Source organism: Scylla paramamosain, chromosome 19 (genome assembly GCF_035594125.1).
Source record: "Scylla paramamosain isolate STU-SP2022 chromosome 19, ASM3559412v1, whole genome shotgun sequence".
In the NCBI taxonomy this organism is placed as follows: domain Eukaryota; kingdom Metazoa; phylum Arthropoda; class Malacostraca; order Decapoda; family Portunidae; genus Scylla; species Scylla paramamosain.
The window spans coordinates 9,754,645-9,779,644 of NC_087169.1; the positions used below are offsets into that span (position 1 = coordinate 9,754,645).

The 25,000-nt window shown below is 40.4% G+C and overlaps 1 protein-coding gene across 1 annotated transcript in view; it reads left to right on the forward strand.

The window, feature by feature from the left end:
* The window catches only part of LOC135110059 (glutamate receptor ionotropic, kainate glr-3-like), a 177,724-nt gene that overhangs the window by 44,921 nt on the left and 107,803 nt on the right, over nucleotides 1-25,000 (forward strand). Inside the window, exons 4-5 of the mRNA XM_064022026.1 lie at nucleotides 14,420-14,578; nucleotides 14,839-14,930. Coding sequence (XP_063878096.1) covers nucleotides 14,420-14,578; nucleotides 14,839-14,930 — 251 coding nt within the window. The remainder of the gene's footprint in view (nucleotides 1-14,419; nucleotides 14,579-14,838; nucleotides 14,931-25,000) is intronic.

Genomic DNA, 25,000 nt, shown 5'->3' on the forward strand with positions numbered 1-25,000 from the left:
CATACTCCATACGTGGACGGATAAGGCCCTTGTACAGAGTTAGCAGCTGGGAGGTGAGAAAAACTAGCGGAGACGTCTCAGAACACCTAACTTCATATAAGCTCCTCACAGGAGGAGGCAGTAGACACCTGCCGAAACGATAATTACTCCCAGTGAGGTCTAAAGCACTGTTCAGGGGGTGCTGTGAACTTATCATTAAACCCAGCTGTCACCTCACTGAACGTTTCCCTTTGTGTCTCACAACACAATGGGACAGTCACAGCCTGCCCTCTAAAGACAACTCTCTTCCTCCACACAAAACTACAAGCACCTAATAACACACACACCCTTCACTCAAAAATTTTAAAATCATGGCGACTCCTACACCAGCCTCGGAGTCCCCATCTGGGGAGGGGACCATAAATGTCCCCAGGTCGGACTGCCTTTCTGTCGACGACCCTAACTGTCTTGACACCCCCCCTCAACTTTTCTTCATTAACTTGTGCAACATTCGCGGTCTAAGATCTAATTTTCAATCTGTAGAACACCACCTCTCCTCTTCTAAACCTCATCTTTTTTTCCTCACTGAAAGTCAGGTGTCTGAGGCAACTGACAGTAGCCCCTTTTCTGTTCCCTCCTACTTTCTCTATCCTCATTTTCGATCCAAAGCTGGATGCTGCGTTTATGTGCGCAATGACTTAACCTGCTCTCGTGCCCACGCTCTTGAATCTTCCGAGTTTTCCACCATCTGGCTACGACTACAAAGTCACTCTCAAACTAAATTTATATGTGCTGTATACCTCTCACCTAACTCCTTTGACTATAAGAAATTCTTTGACTACTTAACTTCCAAAGTGGAGCACATTCTGACCCTCTTCCCTTCTGCAAAGATCTCCATTCTTGGAGACTTCAATGTTCACCACCAGCTTTGGCTTTCCTCTCCCTTCACTGACCATCCTGGTGAACTAGCCTTCAACTTTGCTATCCTCCATGACCTCCATGACCATTGGTGTAACACCCTACTCGTAGTCCTGACTGTTTTGGAGATACGCCCAACATTCTTGAACTTTTCCTGACATCTAATCCTTCTGCTTATGCTGTCACCCTTTCTTCTCCATTGGGCTCCTCTGATCACAATCTCATATCTGTACCTTGTCCTATTGCTCCAATCCCTCTTCAGGATCCCCCTAAGCGAAGGTGCCTGTGGCGTTTTGCCTCTGCTAGTTGAGGGACCTGAGGAGGTATTTTGCTGATTTTCCTTGGAATGACTATTGCTTCCGTGTCAGAGACCCGTCTTTGTGTAGTGAGCGCATAACAGAGGTGATAGTGTCTGGCATGGAGGCGTATATTCCTCACTCTTTATATATTTCTGTCTGGAACCATGCCAAGTCTGTTCTCCAACTAGCCAAAAACTCCTTCATTAACAGAAAGTGTCAAAACCTTTCAAGATTTAACTCTCCTCGTGACTTCTGGCATCTAGCTAAAAATATCTCCAATAACTTTGCTTCTTCTTCTTTCCCTCCTTTATTTCAACCAGATGGCACCAATGCTATCACATCTATTTCTAAAGCTGAACTCTTCGCTCAAATCTTTGCTAAAAACTCTACCTAGGACGATTCTGGGCTTGTTCCTCCCTCTCCTCCACCCTCTGACTACTTCATGCTACCTATTAAAATTCTTAGCAATGATGTTTTCCATGCCCTCGCTGGCCTAAACTCTCAGAAGGCTTATGGACCTGATGGGTCCCTCCTATTGTTCTCCGAAACTGTGCCTCCGTGCTTGCACCTTGCCTAGTCAAACTCTTTCAGCTCTGTCTGTCAACATCTATCTTTTCTTCTTGCTGGAGGTTTGCCTACATTCAGCCTGTTCCTAAAAAGGATGACCGTTCTAATCCCTCAAACTACCGTCCTATCGCTTTAATTTCCTGCCTATCTAAAGTTTTTGAATCTATCCTCAACAGGAAGATTCTTAAAAATCTATCACTTCACAACCTTCTATCGCCAGTATATGTTCCGTTAAGGCCGCTCTACTGGTGATCTTCTGGCTTTCCTTACTGAATCTTAGTCATCCTCTTTTAGAGATTTTGGTGAAACTTTTGTTATTGCCTTGGACATATCAAAAGCTTTTGATAGTCTGGCACAAAGCTTTGATTTCCAAAGTACCCTCCTATGGCTTCTATCTTTCTCTCTGTAACTTCATCTCAAGTTTCGTTTTTGACCGTTCTATTGCTGCTGTGGTAGACGGTCATTGTTCTTCTCCTAAATCTATTAACAGTGGTGTTCCTCAGGGTTCTGTCCTGTCATCCACTCTCTTCTTATTATTCATTTATGATCTTCTAAACCAAACTTCTTGTCCTATCCACTTCTACGCTGATGATACCACCCTGCACTTTTCCACGTCTTTTCAAAGACGTCAAACCCTTCAGGAAGTAAATATTTCACGCAGGGAAGCCACAGAACGCCTGACTTCTGATCTTTCTAAAATTTCTGATTGGGGCAGAGCAAACTTGGTATTGTTCAATGCCTCAAAAACTCAATTCCTCCATCTATCAATTCGACACAACCTTCCAGACAAATATTCCCTCTTCTTCAATGACATTCAACTGTCCCCCTCTTCTACACTGAACATCATCGGTCTGTCCTTTACTTATAATCTGAACTGGAAAGTTCATATCTCATCTCAAGCTAAAACAGCTTCTATAAAGCTGAGGCGTTCTGAGACGTCTCCGCCAGTTTTTCTCACCCCCCAGCTGCAAACTCTGTACAAGGGCCTTATCCGTCCATGTATGGAGTATGCTTCACATGTCTGAGGGGCTTCCACTCATACTGCTCTTCTAGACTGGGTGGAATCAAAAGCTTTTCGTCTCATCAACTCCTCTCCTCTAACTGGCTGCCTTCAGCCTCTCTCTCATCGCCACAATGTTGCATCTCTAGCTGTCTTCTACCACTATTTTCCTGCTAACTGCTCTTCTGATCTTGCTAATTGCATGCCTCCCCTCTTCCCGCGGTCTCGCTGCACAAGACTTTCTTCTTTCTCTCACCCCTATTCTGTCCACCTCTCTAACGCAAGAGTTAACCAGTATTCTCAATCATTCATCCCTTTCTCTGGTCAACTTTGGAACTCGTTGCCTGCTTCTGTACTTCCACCTTCCTATGACTTGAATTCCTTCAAGAGGGAGGTTTCAAGACACTTATCCTTCAATTATGACAACCACTTCGGACCCTTTTATGGGACTGGCATTTCAGTGGGCATTTTTTTATTGGATTTATGTTACCCTTGGTCAGTGTCCCTCCTGCATTAAAAAATAAAAAAAATAAAAAAAACTAGCAAAATGTAACGTGAGTAAACGACTGATCGACAGTAGCTCGCGCCATCGTGTCTCCTTCCCCCTCTTCAATATGTACTTTTAACAGACAGGTCAGTGGACGCTGCGTGTGATATCTGAGCAAGTTTAGGAGGCTCATGCGTTCAGATACTAGCACCGGCATGGTCGTTGGCTTTAAACGGATTTATAATATTTTTTTTATTAAAATTAGCGATGAAAGAGCGTTATTGCTGCAATTTTAATTAATGCAAACTCGAGCATTGTCATGTAAATGATAGATAAATTATATTACTATGTTTCGCCTGAGCAGTTTAGTAGTCTCCAACAATATTGCATCAAGTTGAAAAATCCCTTTTCACTTTGCGGGCCATTTCAGACCATCCCGTGGAGCTTGTCACCCCTGGTTTAGCGCCTGTCATTGTTGCAAACACCTGTTTAACGAAAATATGAGTGAAGCTATACTGCTTCCATAATAAGGGAAGACAGATAAAGGTGGCAGATATCTCCAGAGACAGGGCCACTGTGACATCTAGGTTTCATCTATTTGCTTTACCGAGTTTTTCAAGGTACACATTTTATCGACCAATTGTAGAAAAGATGACCAGTTGAGTGAGCTGTATGCCGACTGCTCGTGCACGGATTGAAACGAGAGCTTTTTGTACTCGTAGCCAGGCTCGCTAGTCACTGCACCACGGGTACGCTTAGGGGACAAAACATCAACAAAAAGTCCTGCTCAATGAATCATGAGATACACTATTGTTACACACGATCAAGATGTCCAATTAAGTCAAGACTATAGGGAGTCGAGTCATCTGCCTTCTATATGTAAGACAGACGAGAAAATTCGTTTAGTATTTACGAGAGGTGCTGTGACATTTTTCCACTGCATCCCAATTGTCCTAGCAGGATTTTTTTTTTGCCCCTCTTCCTGATTAATTTATACACTGTATCACACCCAGCATGGAACAAGGGTAAGGCAAGGGATCAGTCCAAGAGCAGGAAGTTGAAATGGTAATTTGGAGAGAAACTTTTCATGCTGGTAGTAACCACATTTTGGTTTCCTATTTGGTTCAGCCGTACAGTCCGAAAATGATGACCTTGTCGGGAGCAAAAGAATCACGTAAGGAGTCGTGCGGTAGGAGGAGGAAGAAGAGGAGGTTGCCGGAAGGAAGGATGAGGAAGTGATGAGAACGAGACTCAGGAGATGAAGCATGTGTATGACCAGAATTGTGCACATAACTTGACTTCAACTGACACCTTCAAGTCCTGGATAGAGGCAGTGTGAAGAAATGAACGGCCTTGTAGAAGTGAGGATTGAGGAAGTTAGTATAAACGAGACATGGAAAGAGGTTAAGGAATTTCTCCATAGTAATGACAGAATCACAATTAAGCTGATAAGAATGGTCAAAAAAAATGTTTGAGCTTGCTGCGAAAGCGACATGCAAAACCTGCGGAAAACGGGACACGGGGAGTGAGGGTCTTAAGAGTTAGAACGAATAAAAGAATTTAGGTCAGAGAAAAAAGCAATTATCGGTTCAAAACACTCACTGACACACACACACACACACACACACACACACACACACACACACACACATAAACACTGTTCTATTATTACGACCCTACACCATCACGCTCCTTGAGTCACTATGGACACCACCAGCAGCCTACACTCTGGTCAATTTCCCCTATGTTACATCTTATAAGTGGGGCTACTCGTAGGCCGTAAATAAAGAAAGCCTCAAGGTCGCCACGCCTGCCTCTGATTGGGACAGAGCAAATTCAGTAATGTTCATTGCCTCAAAAACTCAATTCCTTCATTTACCAACTCAACATAATCTTCCAGATAACAGTCCCCCTCTTCTTCAGTGACACTTTACTGCCCCCCTCTTCTACACAGAACATCCTCGGTCTCTTTTACTTGAGTAGCTGGCTGCGACAAGGGGCCAATCGCCAAAAGTAAACAAACGAGTAAATTACATTTAAAGGTAAGCACACTGCGTGCGTCAGTTGTTCGGCATCACTTCACTTTACCTGTCTGTCTCTACATAATATATGCAATTGTGTGTTATATTTCGTTATAGACTACATTTTCTTGTTTTTTACGTGATTTAATTCTGATTTCGTTAAGTTGAATAATCGAAGAATTGTAAAATAAGGAATAATACAGTGTGTTAAGAAGTAAACATGTCTAGATTTTGAAACTTTCACATCGCAAAAAAAAAAAAAAAAAAAAAAAAAAAAAAAAAAAAAAAAAATATATATATATATATATATATATATATATATATATATATATATATATATATATATATATATATATATATATATATATATATATATATATATATATATATATATATATATATATATATATATATATATATATATATATATTTTTTTTTTTTGTTCAAAGGTTTATTGGCGATGTGAGTTTCAAAATATATATATATATATATATATATATATATATATATATATATATATATATATATATATATATATATATATATATATATATATATATATATGCAACATCTCTTAATAATTCATTAAGAACAAACTCAGACTCCTAAGTAAAACACTCCATGACAATAATTTTAGTGCTTCCTGGTGGCTCAGTCACGCTGTCTCGGCGCCACTCTAAGAAGAGAGTAAGTGGGGAAGGGGGGGGGGAAGATGGACGACACTGCCAGACGTACCTACGATAATTTCTATTTCCCCTTCGTCTCTCTCTCTCTCTCTCTCTCTCTCTCTCTCTACAGTGGTTTATAGTGAGGATCTGTAGTTGATTATTCTCAACATTTTTATTTTCTACTCTTTAAAAGATACGCAAGTGACTTGCCTTCCCTTTTCAAGATCACATGAGAGAGAGAGAGAGAGAGAGAGAGAGAGAGAGGGTACTATCACCATGGTTGAGATAATTCTGCTTTCCTGTCCTTTTCTTCTACTATCACATTAGTAGTCCTAGATCAGGTCACCTCGTGAGGACCACAAAGTCTGTTGTGGCCTGTTTTTCTATGTAACTCTTTGTAATGCGCCGTTGTGATAGTGCACTCTCTCTCTCTCTCTCTCTCTCTCTCTCTCTCTCTCTCTCTCTCTCTCATGTGATCTTGAAAAAAAGAAAGGAAATCACTTGCGAATGCAGTACACCACAAAGACTAATCCTCTGACCAACAAATCACATACACACAAAAAAAACAACAAGGGTCAGAAGTACTTAATTAAGCAGGAACACGAAGCAAAACTACTCCATGCAGACTACCAAATCTGTCTGGGCAGAACACAAGACAGACGAATGCACGGAACTAAGTTAGCGGACGTTCCTCTTTACATACCCTGAGAGAAACCTGAGAGCGGTATTTCAGTCCTCTAACAATGGTCAACACAAGGTACAGAACCGTGAGGTATATATTTACTACACAGCACCTCAAACAAATTACTAATATATACGACTAATAAACACAAAACTCCTCAAATGTATCAGCTCTCTGAACAACACGCTGGTCTTGCCTGGACTCAGACCACGCACTGCCCAGGAAACAACGAGAGAAGGTGCTCCCACACTACGCCGGTTACGTGGCAAGAGGAGAGAGCGGGGTGGGTGACGTAAAACATTCCTGCAATTGCAAATTTCAAGACTATCTCGCTATCAGAATTATTTATTTCTCAAAAAATTACTGTACTTATACCTTATGGGCTGGCTGCGATTGTGTTCATGTATATTGGGTTATAACTTTTCTTCCTTCTTAAGTATCGATTTCATATCGCTACATAAATAAGAAAGGGGGAAATAAAAAGGAAAAAAAAAAAAAAACTCATCAGGCTAGAAAGAACTTACTGTACTAAACACAATACACACTCACCCAACAGTAATGACTTAGTCAACTCTCCATTCCCCTACACAACTCACAATCCCCTCTGACTTAAGGATCCACTCTGTAACAATATATATATATATATATATATATATATATATATATATATATATATATATATATATATATATATATATATATATATATATATATATATATATATATTACCCCTGATTTAAGGACCCATTCTCTGTAACAATATATCATGCTCAATAGGGATGATAGCCCATTAATGCAATTGGGCAAGGGAATTTTGGGCAGTAAGTTTAATGATCAGGTTAGATTAACGCTACTGAGCAAGCCATTACCGTTAATGGCCTATTATCCCTATTGAGCACGATATATATATATATATATATATATATATATATATATATATATATATATATATATATATATATATATATATATATATATATATATATATATATATATATATATATATATATATATATATATATATATATATATATATATATATATATATATATATACTTTTACTTGGAAAAGGCAGTAGACATCTGCCGAAACGATAATTACTCCCAGTGATGTCTAAAGCACTGTTCAGGGGGTGCTGTGAACTTATCATTAAACCTCACTGAACGTTTCCCTTTGTGTCTCGCAACACAAGGGGGCAGTCACAGTCTGCCCTCTAAAGACAACTCTCTTCCTCCACACAAAACTACAAGCACCTAATAACACACACACCCTTCACTCAAAAATTCAAAAATCTTCATGGGGACTCCTACACCAGCCTCGGAGTCCCCATCTGTGGAGGGACGATAAATGTCCCCAGGTCGGACTGCCTTTCTGTCGACGACCCTAAGTGTCTTGACACCCCCCTCAACTTTTTCTTCATTAACTTCTGCAACATTCGCGGTCTAAGATCTAATTTTCAATCTGTAGAACACTACCTCTCCTCTTCTAAACCTCATTTTCTTTTCCTCACTGAAACTCAGGTGTCTGAGGCAACTGACAGTAGCCCCTTTTCTGTTCCCTCCTACTTTCTCTATCCTCATTTTCGATCTAAAGCTGGGTGCTGCGTTTATGTGCGCAATGATTTAACCTGCTCTCGTGCCCACGCTCTTGAATCTTTCGAGTTTTCCACCATCTAGCTACGACTACAGAGTCACTCTCATACTAAATTTATCTATGCTGTATACCTTTCACCTAACTCCTCTAAATATAAGAAATTCTTTGACTACTTAACTTCCAAAGTGGAGAACATTCTGACCCTCTTCCCTTTTGCAGAGATCTCCATTCTTGGAGACTTCAATGTTCACCACCAGCTTTGGCTTTCCTCTCCGTTCACTGACCACCCTGGTGAACTAGCCTACAACTTTGCAATCCTCCATGACCTAGAGCAATTGGTGCAACACCCTACTCGTATTCCTGACCGTTTTGGAGATACGCCCAACATTCTTGACCTTTTCCTGACCTCTAATCCTTCTGCTTATGCTGTCACCCTTTCTTCTCCATTGGGCTCCTCCGATCACAATCTCATATCTTTATCTTGTCCTATCGCTCCAATCCCTCCTCAGGATCTCCCTAAGCGAAGGTGCATCTGGCGTTTTGCCTCTGCTAGTTAGGGGGACCTGAGGAGGTATTTTGCTGATTTTCCTTGGAATGACTACTGCTTCCATGTCTTTGTGTGCTGAGCACATAACAGAGGTGATAGTGTCTGGCATGGAGGCGTACATTCCTCACTCTTTTTCTCGTCCTAAACCTTCTAAACCTTGGTTTAACACAACTTGTTCTCGTGCTATACATGATAGAGAGGTGGCCCACAAAAGGTACTTAAGCCTTCCATCACCAGAATCTCATGCACTTTATATTTCTGTCCGGAACCATGCCAAGTCTGTTCTCCAACTAGCCAAAAAACGCCTTCATTAACAGAAAATGTCAAAACTTTTCAAGATCTAACTCCCCTCGTGACTTCTGGCATCTAGCCAAAAATATCTCCAATAACTTTGCTTCTTTTTCTTTCCCTCCTCTATTTCAACCAGATGGCACCACTGCTATCACATCTATTTCTAAACTGAACTCTTCGCTCAAACATTTGCTAAAAACTCTACCTTGGACGATTCTGGGCTTGTTCCTCCCTCTCCACCCTCTGACTACTTCATGCCACCTATTAAAATTCTTCGCAATGATGTTTTCCATGCCCTCGCTAGCCTAAACTCTCGGAAGGCTTATGGACCTGATTGGGTCCCTCCTATTGTTCTCCGAAACTGTGCCTCCGTGCTTTCACCTTGCCTAGTCAAACTCCTTCAGCTCTCTCTGTCAACATCTACCTTTCCTTCATGCTGGAAGTTTGCCTACATTCAACCCGTTCCTAAAAAGGGTTCTAATCCCTCAAACTGCCGTCCTATTGCTTTAATTTTCAGCCTATATAAAGTTTTTGAATCTATCCCCAACAGGAAGATTCTTAAACATCTATCATTTCACAACCTTCTATGTGATCGCCAGTATGGGTTCCGTCAAGGCCGCTCTACTGGTGATCTTCTGGCTTTCCTTACTGAGTCTTGGTCATCCTCTTTTAGAGATTTTGGTGAAAATTTTGCTGTTGCCTTGGACATATCAAAAGCTTTTGATAGAATCTGGCACAAAGCTTTGATTTCCAAACTACCCTCCTACGGTTTCTATCCTTCTCTCTGTAACTTCATCTCAAGTTTCCTTTCTGACCGTTCTATTGCTGCTGTGGTAGACGGTCACTGTTCTTCTCCTAAATCTATTAACAGTGGTGTTCCTCAGGGTTCTGTCCTGTCACCCACTCTCTTCTTATTATTCATTAATGATCTTTTAAACCAAATTTCTTGTCCTATCCACTCCTACGCTGAGGATACTACTCTGCACTTTTCTTCATCTTTTCATAGACGTCCAACCCTTCAGGAGGTAAACATTTCACGCAGGGAAGCCACGGAACGCTTGACTTCTGATCCTTCTAAAATTTCTAATTCGGGCAGAGCAAACTTGGTATTGTTCAATGTCTCAAAAACTAAACCCCCTCTTCTACACTGAACATCCTCGGTCTGTCCTTTACTTTTAATCTGAACTGGAAACTTCACATCTCATCTCTAGCTAAAACAGCTTCTATGAAGTTAGGCGCTCTGAGACGTCTCCGCCAGTTTTTCTCACCCCCCCAGCTGCTAACTCTGTACAAGGGCCTTATCCGTCCTTGTATGGAGTATGCTTCACATGTCTGGGGGGGTTCCATGCATACTGCTCTTCTAGACAGGGTTGAATCAAAAGCTATTCGTCTCATCGACTCCTCTCCTCTAACTGACTGTCTTCAGCCTCTCTCTCACCGCCGCAGTGTTGCATATCTAGCTGTCTTCTACCGCTATTTTCATGCTAACTGCTCTTCTGATCTTGCTAACTGCATGCCTCCCCTCCTCCCGCGGCCTCGCTGCACAAGACTTTCTTCTTTCTCTCACCCCTATTCTGTCCACCTCTCTAACGTAAGAGTTAACGAGTATTCTCAATTATTCATCCATTTCTCTGGTAAACTCTGGAACTCCCTGCCTGCTTCTGTATTTCCACCTTCCTATGACTTGAATTCCTTCAAGAGAGAGATTTCAAGACACTTATTCATCAATTTTTGACCACTGCTTTGACCGTTTTATGGGACTGGCATTTCAGTGGGCATATTACTTTATTGGATTTTTGTTGCCCTTGGCCAGTGTCCTTTCTAAAAAAAAAAAAATATACATATATATATATATATATATATATATATATATATATATATATATATATATATATATATATATATATATATATATATATATACTGCTCTTCTAGACAGGGTTGAATATATATATATATATATATATATATATATATATATATATATATATATATATATATATATATATATATATATATATATGAGGAGGTCGACCCTGAGTGAGGTCTAAAGCACTGGATCAGGTGGTGCTGTGAACTTATCATTAAACCCAGCTGTGCCCTCACTGAATGTTTCCCTTTGAGATTCACAGTACAATGGGGCAGACACAGCCTGTCCTGTAAAGACAACTCTCTTCCTTCACACAAAACTACAAGCATCTAATGACACACACACACCCTTCACATAAAATTCTAAATTATCAAAGCGACTCCTACACCACCCTCATAGTCCTGATCTAGAGAGAAGACCACAAATGTCTGCACGTTGGGTTGCTCTTCTGGTATCGACCCTAAGTGTCTTCACACCCCTGTCAACTTTTTCTTCTTATTCTTCTTCTGCTACATTCCCGGTCTTAGATCTAATATTCAATCTGTAAACACCATCTCTCCTCTACTAAACCATACTCACTGAAACACAAATGTCTGAGGCAACTGACAGTAACCCCTTTTTTTTGTTCCATCCTACTTTCTCTAACTTCACTTTCAATCAAAAGCTGGACGTTGCGTTTATGCGCGCAATGAATTAACCTGCTCTCGTTCCGGCGCTCTTGAATCTTCCGAGTTTTCCACTATCTGACTACTACTACAGTCACTCTCAAACTAAATTTATCTGTGCTGTATACCTCTCACCTAACTCATCTGACTGTAAGAAATTATTTGACTACTTAACTTCCAAATTGGAGCACATGCTGACTCTCTTCCCTTTTGCGGAGATCTCCATTCTAGGAGACTTCAGTCTTCACCACCAGCTTTGGCTTTCCTCTCCCTTCACTGACCATCCTGGTGAACTAATCTTCAGCTTTGCTATTCTCCACGATCTAGAAAAATTGGTGCAACATCCTACTCGTATTCCTGACCCGTCTTGTACATACACCCAACATTCTTGACCTCTTCTTAACCTTAAATCCTGCTTATGCTGTTACCATCTCTTCTCCGATGAGCTCCTCCGATCACAATCTTATATCTGCATCTTGTCCTATCACTCCATTCCCTCCTTAGGATCCCCTAAGTGGATGTGCCTCTGGCGTTTTGCCTCTGTTAGTTATGGGGACCTCAGGAGGTATTTTCCTGATTTTCCTTGGAATGACTAACGCTTCCGTGACAGAGACTTATCTCTGTGTGCTGAGCGCATAACAGACGTGATTGTGTCTGGCATAAAGGCATACATTCCTCTCTCTCTTTCTCGACCTAAACCTTTCCAACCATGGTTTAACACAGCTTGTTCTCGTGTTATACATAATAGAGAGATGGCTCACAAAAGGTACTTGAGCCTTCCATCACCAGAACCTCATGCACTTTATATTTCTGCCCGGCACCATACAAAGTCTGTCCTCCAACTAGCCAAAAACTCCTTCATTGATAAAGTGTCAAAATCTTTCATAAACTAACTGCCCTCATGACTTCTGGCATTTAGCCAAACACATCACCAATAACTTTGCTTCATCTTCTTTTCCTCCTTTATTTCAACCAGATGGCACCACTGGAATCACTTTTATCTTTGAAGCTGAATTCTTAGCTCAAACCTTTGCTAAAAACTCTACCTTGGGTGATTCAGGGCTTCTTCCTTCCTCTCCTCCACCCTCTGAATACATAATGTTACCTATCAAAATTCTTTGCAATGATGTTTTCCATGCCCTTGCTGGCGTAAACCCTCGGAAGGCTTACGGAACTGATGGGGTCCTTCCTATGGGTTGGGGTGCCTCCGTGCTTGCACCTTCCATAGTCAAACTCTTACAACTCTGTCTTTCAACATCTACCCTTCCTTCTTGCTGGAAGCTTGCCTTCATTCATCCTGTTCCTAAAAAAAGTGACCGTTCTAATCTCTCAAACTACCGTCTCATTGGTTTAATTTCCTGCCTATGATAAGTTTTTGAATGTGTCCTCAACAGGAAGATTCTTAAACATCTATCACTTCGCAACCTTCTATCTGACTGCTGGTATGGATTCCGTCTACTGGTGATCCTCTGGCTTTCTTTATTGAGTCTAAAATATCTTTTAGAGATTTTAGTGAAACTTTTGCTGTTGCCTTAGACATATGAAAAACTTTTGATAGAGTTTGGCACAAAGATTTGATTTCCAATCTACTCTCCTACGGTTTCTATCCTTCTCTTTGTAACTTCATCACAAGTTTCCTTTCTGACCGTCGTCTTGCTGCAGTGGTAGACGGTCACTGTTCTTCTCGTAAATCTATTAACGGTGGTGTTCCTCAAAGTTCTATCTCATCACGCACTCTCTTCCTGTTATTCATCAAAGATCTAAACCAAACTCCTTGTCCAATCCATTCCTACGCTGATAATACCACCCTGCACTTTTCCAATTCTTTTCACAGACCTCTAACCTTTCAGGGAGTAAACATTTCACGCAGGGAAGCCACACAACGCCTGACTTCTGGTCTCTCTGAAATTTCTGATTGGGGCAGAGCAAACTTGGCGTTGTTCAATGCCTCAAAAACTCAATACCTATCAACTCAACATAACCTTCCAGACAACTATCCTCTCTAGATCAATGACACTCAACTGTCCCCCTCTTGTACACTGAACATCTTCGGTTTGTCCTTTTCTTATAATTTAAACTGAGAACTTTACATCTCATCTCTAGCTAAAACAGCTTCTATCAAGTTAGGTGTTTTGAGACGTCTGCGCCAGTTTTTCTCAATCCTGCAGCTGCTAACTCTGTACAAGGGCTTTATCCGTCCATGTATGGAGTATGCTTCACATGTCTGTGGGGGATTCCTCTTTTACCGCTCTTTTAGACAGGGTGGAATCAAAAGTTTTTTGTCTCATCAACTCCTCTACTCTAACTGACTGTCTACAGCCTCTTTCTCATTGCTGCAATGTTACATCTCTAGCTGTCTTCTACCGCTATTTTCATGCTAACTGCTCTTTTGATCTTGCTAACTGCATGTCTCCCCTTCTACCCCGCCCGCGCTGCTAAAGACTCTCCTTTCTCTCACCCGTATTCTGTTCACATCTCAAAGGCACAAGTTAACTAGTATTCTCAGTCATTCATCCCTTCCTCTGGTAAACACAGGAACTCCCTGCCTGCTTCTGTATTTCCATCCTCTTATGACTTAAACCCTTGAAGAGGGAGGTTTCAAGGCACATATCCTGCAATTTTTGACTACCGCTTCGGACCCTATTCGGGGACCGGCAACTCAGTGGGCTTTTTCTTTTTATTGGATTTTTGTTGCCCTTGGCCGGTGTCCCTATATATATATATATATATATATATATATATATATATATATATATATATATATATATATATATATATATATATATATATATATATATATATATATATTACTGATATTTTGATCCGCCGTCAGGAAGTGGACATGACCGGGTCGCTGTTTTCTGTGACGTGGCGGCGGTGGCAGGCGGTCGACTTCACCCCAGCTCTTTACGTTGATCACACCAACATGGTTTATGCTCGCCCAGAAGTATCTTCCGACATGGCTGGATTTATTAAGCCATACACTTTACTAGTAAGGAAATATTAGATGTTTATTCTATTCTTTATTATGTTTGTATTCTTTTCTGTGAAAATTACTCTTATCTGTATTTTTATTGTGTCTTTTAGAAAAAAATAAATAAATTACCACCATTGTCGTTCTTTTTATTTTTCAAGCAGAATCATAAACACTTTCAAAATATAAATCTTAGATCTTGACTGTCTGTGCCTTGAATGATGATGTCGTAGAGTAACATGACGTGCTGCAGATATCTGAAAACTAGTGTGTTGCAGGTGTGGTCGGCTTTATTCCTCACTACCCTGCTGATGTTCTCTGCTACTCTCTTCATCTACAGAGGAGAAGCAGCCCTTAAGACACTGACGAAGTATGTACATGTAGCGAGAAAGGAATGCTGGATTGTCAAACTCAATTTTAGTACTTATAGAATTTACTAAATGTTTTCCTGTATGAAGACCCATTAGAAAGAATTTTTGTCGCAGATTTAATCAACCCTATATCCATTTGCAGAGTTCAATTCAACCTAAACATGGAAGATCAAGGGATATATTATCAGTTAAGAGAATGTTATGAGTGGGCTTATATCATAGTGAAAGAATGAAATAACTATGTAATATTTACTAGCGAAGCAATTTCTTTATTGGCAATGGTTAATTTCATCAATCAGCTTTTTGAAACGTTGCCGTAGATACCTGAAAGTATCTAGAGAGAGAGAGAGAGAGAGAGAGAGAGAGATGAGAAGGAGCCTTGCTCGAGGAAGAGGTTTTAAGGCCACAATATAATGAATTAGTTAGGACAGTCAGGAGGTTAACGAGGAAAGCTAAAAGCAATTATGAATTAAAGATAGCCAGCCAGGCGAAGACGGACCTGAAGGGATTTTATCAGGTACTTAGCACGAAGAATAAGGAGGCTATGGGTCTATCAAAGGCAGTAGATGGGGAGTTGGTTAATTATGGAGAGGAGATTAGTAAAATGCTGAATCAGTATTTTTTAACTGTCTTCACCCTGGAAAACATGCAGGATATCCCGAATAGTGAACAGATGTTTAGAGCAGATGAGAATGAGAAGCTGATTGATATTACCATAACTAGAAGATAGTGGAAGAGGAGGTAGATAGGTTGAAAAAGTTCAAGACACCAGAACCAGATGAAATATATCCCAGAGTACTTAAGGAATGCAAAGAGGTTATTAGTGAGCCGTTAGTTTCTGTCTTTAGGAAATCACTAGAGTCAGGTGAGGTACCAGCAATGTGGAGGCAGGCTAATGTAATTAGTACCCATCTTTAAGAAAGGAAGTAATACTTTAGCGTCTATTTATAGACCTGTCAGCATAACTTCAGTCGTAGGGAAAATAATGTAGTCGTCAATAGTGAAGAACATTAGGGAGCATTTAGACAAACATAACTTGATAAACCAGTCACAGCATGGCTTCACGAACGGGAAGTCTTGCCTTACAAACTTAAGTTTTTACACTAAGGTTTATGAGGCGGCAGATATTGGTGCTAGTTATGACATCTCATATCTGGACTTTAGTAAAGCGATTGACAGGATACCCCATCAGAGGCTCCTGGGAAAGGTTAGGGGTCACGGGATAGATGGGGAGGTGTTGGACTGGATAAGGTCGTGGCTAAGCGACAGGCGACAGAGTTGTAATAAACAGCTCTAAATCCGAGTGGGGTCATGTAATTTGTGGGATGTCACGGGTATCAGTATTAGGGCCATTTTTGTTTTTATTATATATCAATGACTTGGATAGCGGAATTAGTAATGATGTTAGTAAATTTATGGATGACACAAAGATAGGTAGATTAATTAGGTCAGAATCGGATCCCATCGCCTTGCAGGCAGATTTAGATAGGATGAACAAATGGACAGACAAATGGACAGACAAATGCATAGTACTTAGGATAGGTAGAGGAAACCCACACAGCAGGTACACAATAAACAACGAAGCTCTGGTAGGTTCAGGATACGAAAAAAAATTAGGAGTTATAGTTAGCTTTGAACTTCGTCTAAGAAAGCAATGCATAGATGCCAGAAACAGGGCAAACAGGGTATTAAGATTCATTTTTAGAAGTGTTAAAAGTAGAAGCCTCGAAGTAATATTGAAATTATATTTGGCGCTGGTCAGACCTCATCTGGATACGCTGTGCAGTTCTGGTCACCATATTACAGGAAGGATATATATTTACTAAAGTCAGCACAAAGGAGAATGAGTAAAAGGATACAGGGGATGAGGAATATTACTTACGAGGCGAGACTGAAGCTGTTAAATTTACATTCTTTAGAGAGACGTAGGTTAAGAGGGTACCTGATACAAGTCTTTAAGTGGTATAAGGGTTATAACAAAGGGGACGTAAGCAAAATTCTTAGGATCAGTAACCAGGGCAGAACAAGAAACAACGGGTTGAAGCTTGAAAAATTTAGGTTTAAAAAAGAGATAGGAAGAAATCGGTTATCAAATAGAGTGGTAGATGTATGGAACGACTCAGTAATCAAGTTGTTAGTGCTAAGACATTAGGGAGCCTTAAGAGAAGATTAGACGGATTTATGGATAGGTATATTTCATACAAGGACTGACACGTGTAGGCCTGATGGCTTCTTGCAGCTTCTCTTATTTCTTATGTTTCTTATGTTCTCAACGTCAGTTGCTGAAAGGTAATGTCATGGAGCACCCTACCCTAGATCGCCATGTGCCTGAAAATCCTGTGCTCACAGGACGCCACTTTTACGCACCATGCAGCCACAACCAGATATTGAAAAAAAAAAAAGAAAAAAAAGAAAAATACTGAAAGCCTGTCATGTGTTCAGCCACACTAGACGAGAAAGAAAACAGTGACAGTATTACTGTCATGAGTGTGATGTGGCTGTATGCACTGAGCCTTGGGTAATATTGTGTAAGGAATATGAAAGAAAAAAAAGAAAATGATACTGTGTAAAAAAAAAAAAAAAACTAATTTTCTGATGAAAGTTATTGTTTATTTTGAAAAAGGAGTAATTTATTCATGAAAACAAGTCTCATCCTTATAAACAGGCAGTTATTATGAACATTTATATTGTAGACTATTACCTAGTGTTACAAGATGTGCAGAAAACACTGAAAAAAAAAAAAATAGCATGGCTCAGAATTGTATGTCTGGCAGCATCACTTGGCAGGCCATGTTTAAAGCCCAGTGGGACATTTAAAAATGGTGATTTCGAAATTTATTTATTTATTTTTTTCCATATTTGGGAGTATTTTCTCCCAGAGCAAAAGTGAAAAAAAAAATGATAACCAGGAAAAATATATGGGATATGAGATGCCAATCTCTTATGAGTTATTCTTGGTGCTGCCTCCTTTATGTTTAATCACGTCCCTCAGCCATGTAGGAGACTCTCACATAACTTCTTGAGAGTTTGGGGAGGTAAATTATTCCATGCCTCGTGTAGAGCAGCCTCCAACTGTGGGATGGAACTAATATCCTTGCCTAGTAAATGTTTATTATTATTATTATTATTATTATTATTATTATTATTATTATTATTATAATTATTATTATTATTATTTACCAGAGGTTCTCAACAGGATTTAATTCAGAGGAACTGCCAGGCCAGTTGTCCAGAGAATATCACTTCATTGAACGATAGATTTGGCAGTATGACAGGGTCCACCATCCTGCATAAAAATCGTAACCCCACACTGGTCAAACACCTCTGGTAAATTGTCACACAATAAGTCGAGGTAATTATAATGATTTATATACTGTTTTCGGGAAGGCACAACTTCACCAACACTTTAAATACTGAAACACCCCTAAACCATTAGCAAGTCTGGGTGTTTTGTGGTCCCACAGGTGTACCATTAGTGTAGGGGTCACTACCTCTGGGCTGGTACACATGTCTTCTACAGTTGCAGATGATGGTGAAGGTTGCTTCATCACTTCAAAATACTTCACACCACTGTTGAGGATTCCAGTGAAAATATTTATTTGTAAAATCTAGCCTACGTTTCTTCTGTACCTTGGATAAGTTCAGTTTCTTAACCTGATAGTGACCACTATAGCCCAGTTCTGTTACGTCTGTTAACAGTTCTTATAGACATGTCTGAGAAATGTGGATTTTTTTTTTTTTATTCTTTGGTGTTATCTTAGGTGTACTGTCTGTTTTTTTCATGACAGTTAAGATGTGAAGAGATGTCTTCTTTGAGGGTCCAGATGAGGTTAGCAATATATATATATATATATATATATATATATATATATATATATATATATATATATATATATATATATATATATATATATATATATATATATATATATATACGAGTATATTGTCACAATCCCGGTTATCTTTCCAGGAAAGTGGACGTTACACTAATCCCAGAAAGTTTTAAAGGTCTGGATTTTTAATACCTACCTGACCTATCCAAAATCGCTAGCTATTAAGCCCTCTCACAAAACCCTTACCAGGGCACAGCACGCTAGAAATCACCATAATACCAGATCAATGTTGGGGTAGAAAACACAGTTTTTATATAATAACAGAATATATTAATAATAATGTTAACACACAAACAAATTGAAGTAGTACACATTAAAGGAAATTAGGGAACAAATTTCTGCCCTAGACCAACACAAGATAATTCCCACACTGAATTACAATACGTTTCCCTTTTACTTCAGGCTCTTATATCGCCTTCCCTATTGCTCAGAGTTTATTCACATCACTATATGGCATTCCCGTCACTTCACAAAACACTAAAACCCTTTCATTCCTTCATAGGCCGCTGAAATATTTTCCCCAGTTGCGGGAATTTCCCAAAACGCTGTCACCACGTCACCAAATAACAATTCCCGTACTTTACTTCCTCAAACCTCACAAGACATCACCAGCATCACCATAGATCACCTATAACACCATAACACCATCCCCAAAGACACTAATAACACCACAACACCACCACCCCCAAAAACACCAATGACGCCACACCACCACCGCAGCCTCAACCACAAAATGGCTGCTTTTCACCCTGACGTTATCTCCTCAGCATTACATAACCAACGCAACTCAATAATCAAATTTCAGCGGACAAGAGCTCTTAGTACCATAAAAGACTCACCCACCTGATCCTGGATATCAAGGTTATGCCGCCATGTCACTGATAGCTCCACACACACACACACACACACTCCATCACCACACCACATCCGAATTTATCCCGTGAAAACGCCGCCCTTCTATTCCCCTCAGGGTACATCGAATAATTGCTACATTCAATTACCATACGTTTCTCTTTACTGAAGCTCTTATATCGCCTTTCTTATTGCTTAAAAGTTATATAAATCAATATATAACATTCCCATCATTTCACAAAGCACTAAAACCCTTTTGCTTCTTCAAAGACTGCTGAAATATTTTCCCCAGCTGCAGGAATTTCTCCAAACGCCATCACCGCATCACTAAATAACAATTCCTGTATTTCACCTCTTTAAACTCACAAGACATCACCACCATCACCACAATTCACCTATAGCACTATAATACCATCCCCAAAGACACCAATAACGGCACAACACCACCACAACCCCTACCACCAAATGGCTGCCTCCCAGCCTGACGCTACCCCTCAGCGTTACGTCACCGACACCACTCACCAACCGAATTTCAGCGGACAAGAGCTCTTGATACACAAAAGACTCACGAACCTCATCCTGGATGTCAGGGTTATACCACCACATCACTAATATCTCCACACACCAACTTAATCACCACACCACCACCCAAATTTATCCCATGAGAACGCCACCCTTCCGTTCCCCTCAGGTCCTCTTGTGTTCGAAATTCTGCTGACTCAGATACAAAAGCGAAACACTATCGCCTCTCATCTCAACACATTCCACCTTAAATACACATTTTCCCTTACATATGCATGCATACAAAGAACTTAAATTATTAAGAGAATAATACTACATGATATAAAATGAGCCTTATACTAATTTATAACTAAGAATAAGGATAAGTTTAGAAGAAAAACAGAACACGGGGGACACTAAGAGAACGTGTTCCTTTTCAGGGTAAACTTGGCCAATAACATGACACATACAACTATGGAGACTCCTATTTTACATAAGTAGGCCGGGGTGTACGCCGGTAATGACTCATTTATCCCCTTACGGCAACAGACCCAGCTAACTATTATCCCACCCTAGTCTCTGTCAAATACTAGAGCACGTCTCAGTATGTCTGTCCAAGCGCTGGGTAGTGACTGTCTGTGAGAAAGCGCACCAAACACTTTCCCGCGCTGCTGGTAAGGGGAGAAGGTACAAGAAAATGGGGATGGTGCGGTGCGACACACATACATAGGGACGCCAGCCCAGACACCGCTCACCCCCGCGCGGACTTTACTTAAATAAACCACTTTGCATTTAAAAATTCTACTAATTAAACAAGGGGGGGGGCCAGTGTAGATTTCACCCAATTCGGTGTGAGGACGCCTAGTCCCACACACACACACACACAGCGTCCACGGATGTGTTAGCCCTACCAGCAGTGTTAGTGGCTTCGCCCAGACCGAAGACATGTCTAAGGAGATATGATTTAAGTTGAAAATGAGAAGAATGGAAATGGAGGAGGATAGAGAGAAGGAGGAGAGAGAATTAAGAAAGCTCCAGTTGTAAGCAGAAGCTGAGGAAAGGATACTGAAGACTGAAGAGGCTACAGAAGCCAGGAGGCTTGAAGCCGAGAGAGAGAAAGAGATAAGGCTTCTTGAAGCAGAGAAGGAGGAGAAGGTGAGGAAATATGAAAAGAAAATTGAAATATTTCAGGCTGAAAGAGAAAAGGAAGATGAGAAGAATAGGATGTTTGAGTTGGAGAAGACTCGAATAGAAGTTAATTCACCTCATGGCGTGAAGAGAGATGTTAAGAAGGATGCTTCCTATTATCCATCAATGATATTCTAAACCAAAGCTTTTGTCCCATTCACTCCTCCGCTGATGATACCACCCTGCACTTTTCCGCATCTTTTCTTAGACATCCAACCCTTGATGAAGTAAACAGTTCACGCAGGGAAGCCAAAGAACGCCTCACTTCTGATCTCTCTAAAATTTTTGATTGTGGCAAAGCAAATTTTCTATTGTTCAGTGCCTCAAAAACTCAATTCCTCCATGTATCAACTCGACACAACCTTCCAGAAAACTATGCCCTCTTCTTCAATGACACTCGACTCTCCCCTTCTTCTACGTTGAACATTCTTGGTATATCCTTTTAACTAAACTGGAAATTCACAACTCTTCTAATTAAAACAGCTTCTATGAAGTTGGGCATTCTGAGTACACACACACACATACACACACACACACACACACACACACACACACACACACATAAACACACACACACACACACACACACACACACACACATAAACACACACACACACACACACACACACACACACACACACACACACACCCACACACACACACACATATATATATATATATATATATATATATATATATATATATATATTTTGGTGAAACTTTTGCTGTTGCCTTGGACATATCAAAAGCCTTTGATAGAGTCTGGCACAAAGCTTTGATTTCCAAACTACCCTCCTACGGTTTCTATCCTTCTCTCTGTAACTTCATCTCAAGTTTCCTTTCTGACCGTTCTATTGCTGCTGTGGTAGACGGTCACTGTTCTTCTCCTAAATCTATTAACAGTGGTGTTCCTCAGGGTTCTGTCCTATCACCCACTCTCTTCTTATTATTCATTAATGATCTTCTAAACCAAACTTCTTGTCCTATCCACTCCTACGCTGATGATACCACCCTGCACTTTCCCACGTCTTTTCATAGACGTCCAACCCTTCAGGAGGTAAACATATCACGCAGGGAAGCCACAGAACGCCTGACTTCTGATCTTTCTAAAATTTCTGATTGAGGCAGAGCAAACTTGGTATTGTTCAATGCCTCAAAAACTCAATTCCTCCATCTATCAACTCGACACAACCTTCCAGACAACTATCCCCTCTTCTTCAATGACACTCAACTGTCCCCCTCTTCTACACTGAACATCCTCGGGCTGTCCTTTACTTATAATCTGAACTGGAAACTTCACATCTCATCTCTAGCTAAAACAGCTTCTATGAAGTTAGGTGTTCTGAGACGTCTCCGCCAGTTTTTCTCACCCCTCCAGCTGCTAACTCTGTACAAGGGCCTTATCCGTCCATGTATGGAGTATGCTTCACATGTCTGGGGGGGTTCCACTCATGCTGCTCTTCTAGACAGGGTGGAATCAAAAGCTTTTCGTCTCATCAACTCCTCTCCTCTAACTGACTGTCTTCAGCCTCTCTCTCACCACCGCAATGTTGCATATCTAGCTGTCTTCTACCGCTATTTTCATGCTAACTGCTCTTCTGATCTTGCTAACTGCATGCCTCCCCTCCTTCCGCAGCCTCGCTGCACAAGACTTTCTTCTTTCTCTCACCCCTATTCTGTCCACCTCTCTAACGCAAGAGTTAACCAGTATTCTCAGTCATTCATCCCTTTCTCTGGTAAACTCTGGAACTCTCTGCCTGCTTCTGTATTTCCACCTTCCTACGACTTGAATTCCTTCAAGAGGGAGGTTTCAAGACACTTATCCACCAATTTTTGACCACTACTTTGACCCTTTTATGGGACTGGCATTCCAGTGGGCATTTTTTTTATTAGATTTTTGTTGCCCTTGGCCAGTATCCTTCCTACATAAAAAAAAAAAAAAAATATATATATATATATATATATATATATATATATATATATATATATATATATATATATATATATATATATATATATATATATATATATATATATATATATATATATATATATATATATATATATATATATATATATATATGGAGGAGGCAATAGGCACCTGCCGAAACGATAATTACTCCCTGTGAGGTCTAAAGCACTGAAGCGTGTGCTGTGAACTTATCATTAAACCCAGTTGTGACCTCACTGAACGTTTCCCTTGTCTTACAACACAAGGGGGAAGTACCAGCCTCCCCTCTAAACATAACTTTCTTCCTCCTCACAAAACTACAAGCACCTAATAACACACACCCTTCACTCGAAAGTTCAAAGTTATCAAGGCGACTCATCCCCATCTGGGGAGGAGACCACAAATGACCCCAGACTGCTCTTCTGATAACGACCCTAAGTGTCTCGACATCCCCCCTCAACTCAACTCTTCAATAACTTCTGCAACATTCGCGGCCTAAGATCTAATTTTAAATCTGTAGAACACCACCTCTCCTATTCTAAACTCAATTTCTTTTCCTCTACTGAAACACAGGTGTCTGAAGCAACTTACAGTAGCCCCTTTTCTGTTCTCTCGTACTTTCAATATCCTCATTTTCAATCCAAAGCTGGATATTGCGTTTATGTGCGCAACGACTTAACCTGCTCTCGTGCTCACGCTCTTGAATCTTCCAAGTTTTCCACCATCTGGATACGACTACAGAGTCACTATCAAACTAATCTGTGCTGTATACCCCTCACCTAACTCCTCTGACTATAAGAAATTCCTTGAATACTTAACTTCCAAAGTGGAGTACATTCTGACTCTCTTACCTTTTGCAGAGATCTCCATTCCTGGAGACTTCATTGTTCAGCACCAGATTTGGGTTTCCTCTCCCTTCAGTGACCATCCTGGTGAACCAGCCTTCAACTTCGCTATTCTACACGACCTAAAGGAATTGGTGCAACACCCTATTTGTATTTCTGACCGTCTTGGAGATACGCCCAACATTCTTGATCTTTTCTTAACCTCAAATAATTTTACTTATGCTGTCACCCTCTCTTCTCCGTTGGGTTCCTGCGATCACATTCTCATATCTGTATCTTTTCCTATTGCTCCAATCCCTCCTCAGGATCCCCCTAAACGGAGGTGCCTCTGGCGTTTTGCCTCTGGTAGTTAAGGGGACCTGAGGAGGTATTTTGTTGATTTTCCTTGGAATGACTACTGCCTCCGTGTCAGAGACCCGTCTTTGTGTACCGAGCGCATAACAGAAGTGATAGTATATGGTATGGAGGCGTACATTTCTCACTCTTTTTCTCGACCTAAACCTTCCAAACCATAGTTTAACACAGCTTGTTCTCATGCTATACATGACAGAGAGATGGCCCACAAGAGGTACTTAAGCCATCACCAGGATCTCATGCACTTTGTATTTCTACCTGGAACCATGCCAAGTCTGTTCTACTACTAACCAAACACTCCTTCATTAACAGAAAGTGTCAAAATCTTACAAGATCTAACTCCCCTCGTGACTGGCATCTAGCATCTGGCATCTAGCAAAAAATATCTCGAAAAACTTTGCTTCTTCTTCTTTCCTTCCTTTATTTCAACCAGGGTTTGTTCCTCTCTCTCCTTCACCGTCTGACTACTTTATGCTATCTATTAA